Source organism: Felis catus, chromosome A1 (genome assembly GCF_018350175.1).
Source record: "Felis catus isolate Fca126 chromosome A1, F.catus_Fca126_mat1.0, whole genome shotgun sequence".
Classification (NCBI taxonomy): Eukaryota; Metazoa; Chordata; class Mammalia; order Carnivora; family Felidae; genus Felis; species Felis catus.
This window is the reverse complement of record NC_058368.1, coordinates 19,288,453-19,305,125: the sequence shown is the minus strand read 5'-3', so window position 1 is coordinate 19,305,125 and position 16,673 is coordinate 19,288,453. Positions and strand designations below refer to the sequence as shown.

General features: G+C 43.4%; 1 protein-coding gene and 1 non-coding gene across 5 annotated transcripts in view; both read left to right on the top strand.

The window, feature by feature from the left end:
* Positions 1-13,543, top strand: part of THSD1 (thrombospondin type 1 domain containing 1) — a 29,764-nt gene extending 16,221 nt beyond the window's left edge. For 2 of the 4 annotated variants that reach the window (XM_023251129.2, XM_023251135.2), the window contains exons 4-5: positions 3,955-4,113; positions 11,113-12,739. In XM_023251129.2, coding sequence (XP_023106897.2) covers positions 3,955-4,113; positions 11,113-12,482 — 1,529 coding nt within the window. In that variant the 3' untranslated portion in view covers positions 12,483-12,739. Of the gene's footprint in view, positions 1-3,954; positions 4,114-11,033 lie in introns of all 4 variants that reach the window. The other 2 variants (XM_019825819.3, XM_003980353.6) reach the window with 2 other exon arrangements.
* Positions 10,477-10,578, top strand: LOC111556783. Its single transcript, XR_002736516.1, has one exon. It is a non-coding gene; the product is annotated as a U6 spliceosomal RNA (small nuclear RNA).
* Positions 13,544-16,673: the final 3,130 nt, after the last annotated feature.

Genomic DNA, 16,673 nt, shown 5'->3' with positions numbered 1-16,673 from the left:
TAATGAATGTTCATGGGTTTAACTTCTCCCAACTGTTAATATTTAACCTATTTATGTATTTAGTATTTAAAGTAAGTTTTTTAGTGAAAAAATTTTTAACTGAGTATAGTTGACACACAATGTTACTTAGTTTCAGGTGTACAACATAGTGATTCAACTTCTCTATGTGTTATGCTTAGCTCAACACAAGTGTGACTACCATTTGTCACCATATGATGCTATTACAATGTCTTTGACTATTTTCTCTGTGTTGTGCCTTTTATTCCTATGACTTACTCATTTCTTCACTGGAAGCCTGTATTTCTCTCTTCCCTTCATCCATTTTTCCCATCTCATCACCCCCTTCCTTCTGGCAACCATCAGGTTGTTTCTGTATTTATACATCTAGTTCTGCTTTTTGTTTGTTTATTCATTTGTTTTTTAGATTCCACATATGAGTGAAATCATACAGTGTTTATTTTTCCCAGTCTGACTTATTTCACTTAGCATAATTCCCTATAGGTCCATCCTTTTTTGCCCTATAGATCTCATCCTTTTTTGTGGGTGAGTATTATTCCAGTGTGTGTGTGTGTGTGTGTGTGTGTGTGCGTGTGTGTGTGTGTGTGTGTGTACCTACCTTACATCTTTTTTATCCATTCATCTATCAATGGACACTTTGGTTACTTCCATATCTTGGACATTGTAAATAATGCTGCAGTAAACATTGGAATGCATATATGTTTTTGAATTAGTGTTTTAAGTGAGTTTCTTTTAAGTAACATATAGTTAGGTCATGCTTTTTTACCCAATCTCACAATCTCTATCTTTTAAGAGGTGTGTTTAGATTATTTATATTTAGTGTAAACATTATTTGGTTAGATTAAGATCTGTCATCTTGGTAGTTTTCTGTTTCTTCTGTTCTTTGTTTCTTTTTCCTCATTTCTGCCTTCTTTTGTGTTAATTGAATATTTTTTATGAGTTAGTTTAACCACACTGTTGGTTTATTGTTTATACCTTAAAATGTTTTTTGTGGTTATCCTGGAGTTTACAATATATATCTTTAATTATTCTTTTTTTTTTTTTAATTTTTTTTTCAACGTTTATTTATTTTTGGGACAGAGAGAGACAGAGCATGAACGGGGGAGGGGCAGAGAGAGAGGGAGACACAGAATCAGAAACAGGCTCCAGGCTCTGAGCCGTCAGCCCAGAGCCTGACGCGGGGCTCAAACTCCCAGACCGCGAGATCGTGACCTGGCTGAAGTCGGACGCTTAACCGACTGCGCCACCCAGGCGCCCCTATATCTTTAATTATTCTTGATCTACCTTTGAGTAATAATGTTTTGCTTCACATGTAGCATAAGGACCTTATTAATAGTACACTCCCAATTCATTACTCCCGTTCTTTGTGTGATTATTGTCATACATTTTACTTTATATATGCTCTGAATACATAGTACTATTATTCTTTAGCAGTTATAGTTTAGAGCATTTAAAAATAAGAAAAAATGAGTTTTATTTTTACCTTTATAAATGCCATTTCCAGCACTTTTCAGTTCTTTGTACAGACAATTTTTTTTTCTGGTATCATATTCCTTCTGCCTGAAGGATTTTCTATTAACATTTCTTGTAGTGAGGGTCTGCTGGTAATTAATTTTATTGATTTTTGTTTGTCTAAATCTTTATTTCTCCTTAATTTTTGGAAGAATTTTGGATTGGTCTTTTTTTTTTTCTTTCATTACTTTAGAGATACTACTCCACTATCCTTGGATTACACGGCAAGAAGTCTGTTCAATTTCTCATCTTTATTCTTCCATATACAATGTGTTTGCTCCTTCCACCTTCCCTCCTCCTCCCACAGCCTTAGAAGTTTTGTTTGTTTGTTTGTTTGTTTTTACCAGTTTAAATATAGTGTGTTTAACTTCTTTTTGTTTATTTGCTTTTTTGTATTTATTCTGCCTGATGTTTTCTGAGCATCTTGGATAGAGCTTAGTATATTTCATTAATTTTGGAAAATTCTTCCTCATTTTTTGATTCTCTTTTTCTCTTCTGGGATTCTAATAACATGAGCAAGAGATTATTTGATATTGTCCCCCAGATCTTGGATATTCCATTCTGTTTTATTCACTCTCTCTTTTTATTTTTTATTTTTTTAATTTAATTTTTTTATTTTTTTAAAATGTTTTATTTTCAATAGAGACAGAGACAGAGCGCAAGCAGGGGAGGGCAGAGACAGAGGGAGACACAGAATCTGAAGCAGGCTGAGCATGTCTGCACACAGCCTGACATGGGGCTCAAACCCACGAACCATGAGATTATGACCTGAGCCAAGGTCAGACACTCAAGCAACTGAGCCACCTGGGCACCCCCACTCTCTCTTTTCAATCTTTGTGTCTCAGTTTGAGTGATTTCTATTGACCTATATTAAATTTACTGTTTCTTTCCTCAGTAAGTCTACTTATGAGCATTCTAGACGGCATTCTTCATCTTTGTTCTGTGTTTTTCATTTCTAGCATTCCATTCACCTCTTCTTAGTTTATAACTCTCTAATGAAAATTTGTATCTATTCATCTTGTTTACCTTTCCACTAAAGTCTTTCATGTTAATCATAGTATTTTAACTTCTCTCTCTGATAGTTCTAATACCTGGATCACATTTGGGTCTGGTTCTCTTGATTACTTTATTTATTGGTAGTTTTTTTCTTGCTGCTTGTGTGTCTCATAATTTTTGGTTGAAAGTTGCACATCTTATTTAGAACTGTAGACAACAATAAATAGTACTTATGTGGGGAAATGGGCATACCCTATTTTTCCTATTTTTGCTAGGCCATTAGTGTGGGGATTGGGTCAGTGCACTAAGGAATTAAGCTGTGTTTGGGTTTGTGCTGTTGCTATGGCCATCCTCAGTACATGATAGAGTTCAGAATTTTCTAATGTTACTTTGCAGTTAGGGTAGGAGTTGTCTTGCCAGGCTTCTCCACCCTCAGCTTTAGGCTTGAGCCTGCACACAAGAGAGGTTGTCATCTGTCGCTCTTGCCCCTGCTCTAGCAGTGGGTTGTCATTAGTGATACTTGGAAATTGCTAGCATGGTGCAGGGTAGGGTTTGGGTGATGGGAGCTGGAGAGCTTTTTCTTGTTCCATTTCATCCTTAGTCTTAGATAAATGCTGTGCCCCTGAGTCTCAGGGATGGGGCCTTCTTGATCTTGCCTCTCTTCAGTGGTGGAAGCTTTCTAATAGTCTGGACTCAGTATATTTTCTGCTCCTCTTCAGGGGTGAAGGATTTCCTTCTTTTTGCATTCCTTAGCAGTATTGTGTCTCAACTGGTGCCCTTAAAGTGACAGGGCTGCTGCTTTCCCCCCAGTGGTTGAGGCTTTTGTTGGTAGAGCAGATGGGGAGGAGAATCCACATGAGGTTTGTCTTTCCCACAGTGCCACTCCTTCTATCCTCAGGCCTGAACTAAAAGGAAGGCCCTCTCTGGCCTTGCACGTACCCTCAGTCCTTCTTGTGAGCATTTGATGAGATCCATGAAGAACCTGCAAGTGGGTACAAATTCCCATTGGATATGTGGCTCCCAGGGATTCTGTATTCTCATGCTAGCCCACACTAGACTTCTAGCAGTTCATATGTTTTCAGATGACTTCTTTCCACTAGCTTTTATGAGGCCTGGTATCTATCTCAGGAAGCAAGGTTTGCATCCTGTCTTGCCTTAGAGGAGGCTGTGTTTCCTTCAGGCCATTTGGTTGTCCTGTGACCTTTTCTCTCTGATGAGTTCCAAAAAGGTTAATATTTTGTAAATTATACAGCTTTCCTTTGTTTTAAGGGTGGCTACACACTCTTTCCAGCTTTCCGCATCTTTGGGGATATTTTTATTTACTGACTTTTCAAGGCCTGAGATTTGAGTTTGCTGCTTCATTTGGGTACAGTTAAATTCTGATTCTCAAATGAACTAGCATTAAAAGCATGGCTAATGTCCTTGCAGAAACTTGGGGACTGTGGCAGCCGTGGAGCCAGTGTAGTGCCACGTGTGGGGATGGTGTCAGAGAGCGACGCCGCGTGTGCCTGACTTCCTTCCCCTCCAGACCTGGCTGCCCTGGAATGTCCTCGGAGACCTCCCTGTGTTCCCTGGAGGAGTGTGCTGGTAGGTATTCTTCTTTCTTCTGGAATCTCTCCACAGAGGGACTGTTGAACCTAGACCTGCCTGAAAATCACCAACCTGAGTTCAGAGGTGGACTCATTGACACTCTGTTATTGCTGCTGGCTTTACTAAGACTATACTCAGTAGTTTTTCTATGACTGGGAGTAGCTGGCCAGTGAGATGGTGGGGGATTTCACACTATGGAAGACAGGGAAATGACAAGGAAATCATTTTTAAAAATACAAAAATAGGAGGGATGATCTTTTCTTCCTGAGGTATTCTTGGTTGTGCTTTTGTTTTCTTATCTATCCTTTACTTCTTCCTGCTAAAATTGTGGAAGAACATGTAAAAAATGCTTTTTCTCATCATCTCAGAGAAGCTCGAGGGGACCATATAGACGGTTATTTGTCAAAATGGGTCAAGTCACCCTGTCTTATCCCTGAATGGCCTTACGTTTCCTCTTTATTACCCCTATTCAGGAGGAGAAGGTGGGGAGATTTCTTCTTGTCATCATCTGGAGACTGGCCTTTCTGTCATCCTCTCAGCATCTTGAAGGCACTCGTGGGTGTTTAGTGAGTTTTGATATGAATGGTTTATAGATGTAATGCTGACAAGCTCGGTTAGGTGTGCTTCAGCTTATGGAGTTGAATTCCATTCATTTGCTACAGGTTACAGTAATACTAATCCTTGTTCTTTCCACACACCGTCTCACCTACTGATCTACAAACAGCCCCCCATTTAATTTGACAGCCTTTGCTTTGGTCCTGACCCTTAGATAAAGTCCTTCTGTCAAGTCCTGACTTCTTCCACTCTCCAATTCCAGGTTAGAAAACCATCCCTAGTTCTTTGTCCCTTAAGATCTGGGGGAGTTAGATTTTTTTCTGTGTTTGGATCTCAGAGCATCTTTAAGCAAAAACCACAGGCACGTGGCAACACCTTGGCCAGTGTCCCCCACATGTGATCTTACAAATTCATTTTTGCTGTCTCATTTTTCCAGCCAGACTTGTTCCCTTTATTCCAGCATCCTGAGGATGTTCTTTCTTCTGATTTTCCTCAGACTTAAGCTCTTCTGCTAGCCCTTAGCCTGCCCCTCTTCTTTCATAAGGCCTTGACCCCACTCTGAATCTGTTCTATCTCCAGTTATATTTTGTATTATTTTCTAGGCTCTATTCTCTGTCTACTCTTTCTTTATAAGTCCCCTTCACTTTCACAGCTCCTTTCTTGGGTATAAGTACCTTCAAATATATCTGTTCTTCTCAATTCTGGGATGGCATGTTGTGTTAAGATATTCTATCTAGAGTTCCATAATGAAGGAATAAATGAGTGAATGAATGGATGAACTCAATTGAATTTAAAATCAATTGTCACTGGCTTCTGTACCTTAGAAGTGACAAGACATAAATGGTTTGTTGACCATTTGCTATGTGCCAGCACTTTAAATACATTATCACACTTAATTGGGACTCTGTAGCATAGAGAGGATAACTGACCTACCCAAGACCATAAAGCTAGAAAGCAGAGGATTAGATCTGACCCTTCTAAGCTACCTATCTTGAATACCTTGCCTTTCTGCACGGGCCAGTCTAGCTTTCTGGAAGCATCAACAACCTGGAATTAGCAATTAATTTTGAGGATATATGGAATTATTTCATGTTCTTTTGTCTTAACTCTTTAATATTGGGTGGGAACTAGAAATTTGTACTAGATTTTTGGAAAATTTGGGAACTAGAAATTATAAATTAGCAAAAAGGTCCTCAGATACATGCTTATGTGGATAAAGATGATAATTTCTTCCAAGTGTTCATCTTCGTATTCAATCTATTTCACACTCCTTGGAAATGTAAAGATCTGTTCGTAGGCTGCTTAGCATCTGGAAATCTTCACTTCAAGTGAAAGAGGGAAGTAGATGAGGCAGAGAGGGGTGAGGTCAGCAGCTCTTGGGCTTTTCTCCAGCCATGGTTTTGAAGGGAGCCAGCACAGTCAAAGATAACCGCTAAATAAAGCGACCATGATGTGCAATTGAATTGCTTCTCCCCATGGAGGTAAGCAGCCACGGTACTTGAATGAAGTGATGTCAGGAAACAAGTCTTTCATCATTCAGCCAGGTTCACTTGGTTAAGAGTTTAGTTTTATTTGGCTTTGAAGGATGTTTTTTTTGTCAAGTTCTATGTTAATTTGACCATCTCGTTCAAACTTGAGAATGGGAGGATCCACTGCCATATGTCCACATTCTGTCAGGTGGGATATTGATCATTTTGCTATTACCTTTTTAATAATGAATTAATCTAACATTTATTGGATACCAGCTATGTGTAAGTTACTATGACTGGGGTTGGGAATATAGTAAAATCTTAGATTGCGAGTAACTCGTCTATGAGTGTTCCACAAGACGAGCAAACATTTCTAATAAATTTTAACTTGATAAACAAGCAGTGTCTTGCAGTACGAGTAGTACATGATGCCAAATGCCACGTGATCACAATTGAGCCAATGGTTCTTGAAATTTGCTTTGATATACAAGTGCCTTGGATTACCAGCATGTTTCTGGAATGACTTATACTCGCAAACGAAGGTTTTACTGTATGAAGATAAGGCATTGTTCCTATCTGGAAGGCACTTAGGATATAGTAGCTCAGCAGACACACAGGAATAATATACAGCACAGTGTAGAGCCTACAATGAAAAAAGTATCCACGGCTTACTATGGAAGCTTTCCGGGGTGAAAATCCATGCTGGGAATAACTCCTTTGTTGGAGGTGGTGATATCTGAGCTAAAGTTTGAGAGTTGAGTAGGTGTCACTGGGGTGAACCAAGTGAGAAAGGGAATTTAGCAAGGGGAACAATGGATGAAAACATGAAAGAAGATGGCACATTAAGAGAGCCAAAGAACTGAAAATAGTTTAATGTATCTAGAGCATAGTGTACCAGAAGGAGTGGTAAAAATGAACCCAGACAGGTAGGTAGGAGCCAGATTCGAAGGGACTTTCAAGGTTTGGCCTGTATTTCAGAGGGATCTCTTAGCTATACTATGGAGAATACATTGGAAGGGGTAGGAATGGCAGCAGCAAGGCCTGTTAAGTGTTTTTCAGGTGAAAACTCAGGTGAAAAATGAAATGATGACAGTGGAGAGGCAGAGGAGGGAAGGGGTCAAAGACTCTGGATGTGGAGAGTGATGGAGAGGGAAGTATCAAGGATTAAAACCAGGATTCTAGTACTGGCAACTTCATGGACAGCCATTTCCTTGAGATTGGATATATTGGATGAGACCCAGGTTCTGGGGGAAAGAGGATGAGTCTTGGGCATGTGAAAGTGAAGATGTTGATGGGACGTTGGTGGAGAGAGTAGAGCTAATGGAGCCAGGATAGGATCTAGATCTCCTTGCTCCAAAGTCGATGTTCTTTGCTCCAAATTAAGTGAGTACTATCGTTGAAGCCAAGAAGAGAAAAAGTTTCAGGAAGTGTTGGGAAGTAGCCAATACTGCAGTCAAGGAATATCAGGACTAAATTTTTTTGAATTTAGCTACTAGATCATAAATGACCTCAGCAGAAACTATTTCACTGAAACTAATTCTGGAGGCAGGTTGCAGGACTCAGAGGTGATGATGTGGAAGGAGTAAGTCAGCAAATATAGAGTCTTCTTTATTTAAGCGTTGCTGGGAGGACAAGGAATAAGATGGTTGTGGCAGTAGTGAGAGGGTTCTAGAAGGGTCTTTTTAAAGTGAGAGCTTAAGCATGTTTGCACGGAGCTACATAGGGGAGAAGCTGGAGAGAACTGGTACAGAGGGTTCATCCCCCTGGAGAAGGGTGACCGAGCGCACTTGGTGGACCCACCTTTCTAGGAAGATACTTCTTCCACTCCATAGAGAAAGAAGTAAATAGAAGTGTGGCTGCTCCCAAGTCTGTGTGGGAGAAGAAAATGGCAAAAGGAGCTGGGGGCGTACTTTCCAGATAGCTTCTATTTTTGTGTGAATCAGTGGCATTCTGAGGAGGAGGGTTGGTAGGGGACTTGAGAAAAGTGGTGAAACTTGTAGGGAATGAAAGAATTGAGTTGCTTAGGAGCCCATGCTGCCCATGCTGTGGGCAGCTGAGGTTGGGGGCTGTCGGTATGCAGAGGCACTGACCCACACAGGTGCATTATTTTCTCCACCAGTGCTCCGCACCTTGGTGCAGCAGCTGGTAATTCACGTTTTGGTTTACCTAGGGATGGACTTTTGCTGTAGCTCGGGGAAAGGAGTATGGCTCAGTACTAAAGGTCAGAGAGAGGTTATTGGTAAGAGAATGGTTTATGTAATGGATCATAAGTGTAGGGAGAGAAGTGAGGCCAGGAGTTGGCTGGCATATGGGGAGAAAATAAATGGATGAGTTGGGGAATCAGAAATTGCAGTGAGGTTGAGAAACCAGTGTAATAATATTGGCCGAGTGAGAGGAGAAGAAACTAGGCAATGAAATTGAATATTCATAAAATAGCTTGAAAATAGGCTATGAAATTGAGTATTTCAGAAGAGGAGCAGCTGCAAACAATGGTAAGGCTTTATATGTTGGATGGGCACTGACATTGCCCAGTTGGGCCTACCTGTAGGATGGTAAGGAAGACTGAGACCCAGGTGCTAGTGACTGATGGCTGCCACAAGGTTGGAGGATGGCAATGTTGAGGGGGCATTAGGCGGATGGTCTGGGTAGATGGCATGGGCATCAGAAGAGTAGAAGACACCTTGGATATCACTCTTAGTAACATATTTATGGATATTTATCCTCAGACAAGGGAAACAAAAGCAAAAATAAACAATTGGGACTACAAATAAAAAGCTTTTGCTGCACAACAGAGGAAACCATCAACAACACCAAAGGGCAACCTACTGAATAGAAGATATTTGCATATATCTCCTAAGGGGTGAATATCCAAAAAATATAAAGAACTGACAAAACTCAACACCAAAAAAAAAAAAAAAAAGAAAAGACAAAAACAAAAAACAACAACAAAGAATCCAATTCAAAACGGGCAGAGGACATGAATAGACAGTTTTACAAAGAAGACGTACAGATGGCCAACAGACCCATGAGGAGATGGTCAAGATCACTCATCATCAGGGAAATACAAATAAAAACCACAATGAGATATCACCTCACAGCAGACAGAATGGCTAGTACGAAAAAGACAAGAAATAGTAAGTGTTGGTGAGGATATGGAGAAAAGAGAGCATCTTGTGCACTGTTGGTAGGAATGTAAATTGATGCGGCTACTGCAGAAATACTAGGAAGGATCTTCAAAAATTAAAAAAATAGAAATATGATATGATCTAGTAGTTCCACTGCTGAGTATTTACCCAAAGAAAATGAACACTAATTCTAAAAGATACATGCACCCTATGTTTATTGCAGCAGCATTTACGATAGCCAAAATATGGAAGCAACCCAAGTGCTCATCAGTAGATGGAATGGATAAAGGAGAGGTATTAAGATAAGTGAGACAAATACCACCTGGTATCATTTATTTGTAGAATCTAAAAAACAAAACAAAAAAATTAATTCTTAAACAGAGAACAGACTGCTTGTTGCCTAAAGGAGGTGAGTGGGGCAGATGGGCAAAATAAAGAAGATTAAGAGGTACAGACTTTACAGTTATAAAATAAATAAGTCATGGAAGTGAAAAGTACAGCATAGAGAATTTTTTTTTTTTTAAGTAGAATTTTGATCCGGAGGTGAAACAGTTGAAAATGGCAATCAGGAATGAGAAGAGTGAGGAACACTCCGTGCTGCTGGTCTTGTTTGCTTATAAACAAGTGTGCATCACAGCTTCCACACAAGAGGGTGGGCAGGGGAAGCCGTGCCCCTCAGGAGATCCAGTCCCCTCAGGTAAGGCAAGGAAGGAGGCAAAGGGAAAGGTTCTGGATGCCGAGGAGTTTGGTTATCCCATTGGTGGGGGGGGGTGGGGGGGGAGAGCAGAAAAGACAGGGAAGCAGTGGGAAAGTGGTTCATGGACATGACACACAGAGCTGGTAGCGGTAAGACTTAGGGGGGCAATGGGACAGGACAGGTGACTGGAAGCCCCTGAAGGGTGGTCAGTGACAAAGAGGTAAGAGAGGGGAGGCCTGGTGGCATTAGGTGGTCTCAGTTTCCTGGGTATTTCAGTGGCAGTACAGGCTGAGGCCCCAGCTGGTGTCTGAAGCTTGGTGAAACATTTGATGACCATGGGACAAAGCAGTTGGAGACAGCAGGGAAGAAAAAGACAAATCAACACCCCACGGAAGGAGGCAAGAGGAGAGGACAGCTGGAAAGAGAAGAGTGAGCAGAAGAGGCTTCAACCAGGAAAGCAAGTTCTTTGACATTAGAAGGGAAACTGGAGTTGCGTTACATTACCTAAAGACTCGTGCTTGTCTCCGCAGCACATGTACTAAAATTGGAACCATACAGAGATTAGCATGGCCCCTGTGCAAGGATGACACACATTCGTGGAGCGTTCGCTATTGCCAAAAGACTTATTTTCACCTATTAATTTCTTCAGATATGCGAACTGAGATACAACCTGCCTGAATCATTTTGCATGTCAGGTTTTAATACTTGATAGGAATTTTCTGATGTGCATCTCAAAGGTACATTTAACTATAGATATCCCGCGTTCACCGTATCTTGATCTTACCCTGACACTTTCCTTATGCTGCTGCTTTCTATGTGGAACATTTGAGACACGTGTTAGCAGGAGCCAGTGAGCCCCGAAGTCACCCCTGATTGTGGTTTATCTGCTCACCTCATTTCCGTGTGCCTTGGTGTTTTTTGTTTGTTTTGTTGTTGTTGTTGTCGTTATTGTTTTTGTTTTTTGTTTGGGGTTTGTTTGTTTGTTTGTTTGGTTTGGTTTAAGCTGCCAGCAGAGACACGTGTGTTAAGCCCCGAAATCCCAGTCCTTGTTTATTTTACGTTTTTTTCTAGAACTGCTAGATCATCAGAACCTTAAAACCACGCAGAGAATCAATACCAGAGAATACATTTGCTCTCCCTTGTCTTGTAGCTTTCCAGCCATCCAGTGCATCCCCTCTTCAGCCCCAGGGTCCGGTGAAGTCCAACAACATCGTGACCGTCACGGGGATTTCCCTGTGCTTGTTCATCATCCTCGCCACCGTCCTCATCACGCTGTGGCGGAAGTTCGGCCGCACCCCGAAGTGCCGCACGCCGGCTCGACACAACTCCATCCACTCCCCCAGCTTCCGGAAGAACTCGGACGAGGAGAACATCTGCGAGCTGAGCGAGCAGCGCGGCAGCTTCTCGGACGGGGGCGACGGGCCCGCGGGGGGCCCGGGGGACGCGGGCATCCCCCTGACCTACAGGCGCAGTGTGCCCGCGGCTCCCGAGGACGACGCCTCTGGCAGCGAGAGCGTGCAGTCCAACGCCCAGAAGATCATCCCCCCGCTGTTCAGCTACCGCCTGGCCCAGCAGCAGCTGAAGGAGATGAAGAAGAAGGGCCTGACGGAAACCACCAAGGTGTACCACGTGTCTCAGAGTCCCCTGACAGACACGGCCATCGACGCCGCCGCCGTGCCCCCCTTAGACGTGGAAAGCCCAGACGAAGCCGCGGCAAACAAGTTCCGGATCAAATCCCCGTTTCTGGAGCAGCCGGCGGGCGGGGCCGCGGCCAGGCCCCCCTCCAGGCCCGACCACCCGGCGTGTCAGGCCGGTTGCGCCGTCAGCCCCAGCCAGACGGTGATCCGCAAGTCAGCCACGAGGCACGTGGGCGGCAGAGGGGCGCTGCCGGAGAGGAGCCACCCCAGGGGCTCCCACTTCAGGAGGACCGCTAGTTTTCACGAAGCCAAGCAGGCCCGGCCGTTCCGGGAGAGGAGCATGTCCACGCTGACTCCACGCCAGGCCCCGGCCTACAGTTCTAGGACGCGGACCTGGGACCAGGCGGAAGACAGATTTCGGCCTCACAGTCGAGGCGCCGCCCCGTTTCCCGAGAAACCGGAAGGGGCGGGTGCAACCAGAGGTCCGTTGAGCCCTGCCCCTAAGTCCTACACCCTGGGGCAGCCCGTGAGGAAACCAGACCTGGGGGACAGCCAGGCAAGCTTCGTGGTAGGAGGCGAGAGAACAGAGCCTCACAGATCTCGGAGGGGACCGTCCCCCAGTCACAGGAGTGTCTCAAGGAAGCAGCCTTCCCCCACTGCCCCCAAAGACAGCTACCAGAGGGTCAGCCCCCTGAGCCCTTCTCAGGGTAGAAAAGACAAGTGTCAGAGTTTCCCAGCCCACCCTGAGTTTGCCTTCTATGATAATACGTCATTTGGCCTCACTGAGGCTGAGCAGAGGATGCTGGACCTCCCGGGCTATTTTGGGTCAAATGAAGAGGATGAAACCACGAGTACTCTCAGTGTGGAGAAGTTAGTCATCTAGACCCACGTCAGCCTGAGACTTCATACAGCTGGGGTCCTTTGCCCAGCTCCTGGTATCAGCTGCTCACAGAGCTCTACGGACTGTTTTGTATAGCTGTCTGTACATCAGGATTGGGTGGGGAGGGAGTAACTCAAGTGTGTGCATGTGTTTTAATTCATAAGGAAGAAGTTACTTATCTTGAACGTTTCCCTTTGTTATCCTAGTTCTATTGGTTTATTACTAATAACCACAATAATAAAATTTAAACAAGAGTGAAATAGGGCTTGGTCTCTCATGTGGATGTGAAAGGACAAGATGTGACTTGTACGTATTAAGTGCTTTGAACACTTGGTTGGCAGTGTCGGACATGAAGTAAATTTGGAAGTCTCAACTATAATAAGGGCTGGAACAAAGCTAACTTTGTTTATTAAGTTGTAAATAAGAATTTGACTCCTACAGGGGCAGTACTGAATGAGTTTCATGTTTGGCAGATCAAGTCAATTTTGACTGGTATGTACTAGACTACCTAGAAAATGCTGATGCCACAAGAGATTTCAGAAGAACCTTTCATGCTAGAGTTGGGTGATATCTTAATGTTTTTTATGCAACAAAGAGTCCTGGTGACTTGACACAAATTAGGTGAGTTGATTCTGCTTTGGATAAATAATATAAGAAGCTGATTGTTCAGGTAGTCAAATGAAGACCTATTCATATACTCATTGTTTGGAGCAAAGAGTATACATTTTAGAAAGGAAAGTATTGTCTCCTGAGAGAGTATCATCTAGAACATGGGTAGTGAATGCTGATAAGGACGCTGACTGGCATTAAGGTTCTGACCGTGTGTGCCTGGACCAGACTGGCAGCCAAGACCCCAGAGGGTGTCCTTCTGAAACCAGTGTGTATATGTTTCTAAAGATGACTTTATCATGTTACTCAGAAAGTATGTGAATTAATCTCAGGTATATGGAAAGCAGGTAGACTAGACTGTTTTTAGTGCTTAAGTTTTTTAATTGGAAGAACGAAGTAAAGGAAGTAGAAAAAAATAAGTCTTTTAGAAATAAATCTTTTGTTTTCTGGTTCAATCTGCCTACCACCCTTTTTCAGGTGAAGAATGGGAGGCTCAGGGAAGGGAATTAACTCTTGCAGAATTAGATGGACAGAGACTCCTATTTTTATTCTAATGGCCATTATGCACGATGCCATCACAGCCTTTGCAACTCTTCTCTGACAGCAGGGACCTCAGGAGAAAGCTGGCCCTTTCGGCAAGAAGAGGGCATAGAGAGATGCTTTTACTAGCTTTTCCCAAAGGAAGGAAAACTTTCTACTGCTTGATGTTACGACTGGTCTTGCAGCTCGCTTTGTTTGGAAGCGAGGGCTAAGCAGAAAAACCTAAAGGTTGGGCTCTTTCCCTGGAAGTCTGTCATCAGGTATCATGTGGGCAGTCCTCAATCTGGTGTACTTCCTTTCAGCCCTAGAACCTAATGCCTTATCTGCATACATTTGAGTAGCTGCACTTCTGGTTCACCATGACCTCTTTCGCGGCCACACCCACCTTGCCTTTTACATTGTTTTACTTCTTCCTTGTAGAGTTTATCAGGATATCAGCCTGCTGGTGAAGGTTCAAGGACCACCAGAGAGAATGGAATGAGGTGGGACAAAAAAAAAAAAAAAATCACAAATGCAAATACTGTACTTTTTAAAGTGTCTCTTTTATTGTTGCATTACCACTTCATTTGTGCCATTGTCCCAAATTAAAACATATTTCCTTTTGGAAATGCTTTCATAATGACATCTACCTTTCAGGAACAGGAGGAGTAGATTATTCAGTGGTATCTGACAGCTGTTATGTGCTGATGCAAAGAAGAGGAAACCAGGCTTCTTAATCTACATTTTCTTGGTTTACCATATTAGAAAGCTTTGTTCTCTTTCCAGGTTCACAGGCTTGCATGCCAACTTTTGAGGACAGAGGGCACATGCTCACTTGTTCCTTACTTCACAGTGAATTTCCCTACAGTGTCAGACTAAAACCGAAACAGACAAAAAGAAGGTGAAAATTAGAGAAAAACACTATGAACAGAAAGATTTGCGTTCCAGTGATGTTCTTTCCCAATATATCATGCATCTAAATTAATGTAACAGTGAAATAATATCAGTGTGTAACCTGTTCACCATCTACCTAGCACAGTTTTCTGTGGCTCTAATCAAAAGCCAACTTTACCATTCAAAGTTAAGCTAATTTGGCCCTTGTCTCAGAGAAAGAGAAAAGTAGATAGTTGTCTTTGGCGGGTAAGTGATAAACTTCATCAGAAATAATCTCCTATAGAAGAATATGTTCCAAATGAAAGAATAAGATAAAACCTCAGAAAAAGACCTTAATGAAATGGGTATAAGTAGGTACGTGATAAAGAGTTCAAAGTAATAGTCATAAAGGTGCTGACTGAAAATGGAACAAAAATGGATGAGCACAGTGAGAACTTAAGTAGATAGAAAACGTAAGAAAATACCAACCAGACTTCCGGGCAGATGGTGTAGAAGGAGGAGTATGAGGATTCTGAGTTTACCTCATCCCACAGGCACACCTAGGTAACAGCCCCATCAGTGCAACTAACCCAGAAAACAACCCAAAGTCTGGCAGAACAGACTTTCCACAGTTAATCATAGGGAGGAGACCACACTGAAAAGAGTGGGAGAGGTGGAGATGTGGTCAAGAACCACACTCCCAGTGAGACTTACCACTAATGGGAGGAAGAAGAGAGAGGAGCAGCCCCCACAACAGGCACCACAGGCACAGCAGACCTGCACTGGGAAGATGAATCCCCATAACATTTGGCTTTGAAAACCAGCTGGGCTTACCTTACTGACCTTTTAAACTGTGGAGCTTAATTCCAAGTTCTTCAAGGACCAGCAGGCTTAGCTCTTTGAGAGCAAGAGGACAATCTGAAACTGAGTCCCTACCCTTGAAGAAACAGAATGACAATCCCACCAAGAGAAGCACAGAAGCAGCAGTTCAAAAGTGTCTGGGATTTTTCTGAAGGAGATTTATTTACTAATCTCAGAGTGTGTGCTGGAGAGCAGGGATCTTTAGGCAACTTCTCCAAGAACAAATATCTAGTAGAGAACCATTTCTCTCCCCTGCCCTCCCAGCATAGACACCTGGACACCTGCGGATACCAGCATGGACACTCCACCTACCTTGCTAACACCACGTGCCCCATCCCCACCTTCTCCTGAGGATCCCTCTAACCTGCCCCACTCAGCAGAGGTTCCTCCAAAGTTCCTCCTGCCTCCTCTCATCCTGCAAGCAGCTCTGGCAGGAATTGGTGCCACTCTAAAGTGGCTCCTGCCTTGGGGAGAGGGAAAGAGAAACACACACACCACTACACTTGCAGTGCCAGCAACCAAACCCTATAACTGGCAGTGCAGAGAGAGTGCCCTGCCAATCAGTGTGTCTGTAGCCCCAGCAGGTGGACTGGGGACAGGCGTCTGATCTGACTGCTGGCCCCACCCACCAGCAAAAACCTCTCAAGGTGCAGTACACAGGGAAAGCCCTGCAGTTTGGGAGGCTGCAGCCCTGGTAGATTGGGGACAGGCATCTGGTCTAACTGCTGGCCCCATCCACCAACAAAATCCTCTTGGGGAAGAGACAGAACACCCCACAGGTTGGCGCTACCGTAACCCCAAAAGACAGACGGTGGACAGGCATCCGGTTTGACTGCAGGCCCCATCACCAATGAAAGCTTCTCAGGGGACAAGGTGGGGAGAATGCCCTGCAGTTTGGAGTGACAGCAGTGACAGCAAATGGGCTGAGGGCAGGCATCTGGTCTGGCTACTGACACCGCCTAACTAGAAGCCCATAGCAACTCCAAACTGGCTCCTTAACAGTACAGGGTCCAAACCCTGCCTACAACAAAATGGGCCATTGCAGATGACTAGACTGAGGGCAACCCAGGCTCAGCCATGACAATAAGGTGCACACAACCCATACAGGAAACCAGAGTGCCTGGTTCTGGTAAATGGGACATTGCACTACAGGGCACCACAGGACTTCTCTTTCATAAGGTTACTACTTTGAAGATAAAGAGACATAGCTGACTTTTCTGATACATAGACACAATGAGTTAGACAAAATGAGACTGAGAACTGTGTCCCAAATGAAAGAATAGGACAAAACCACAACAAAAGAGCTAAATGAAAGACAAGCAATATTCCTGA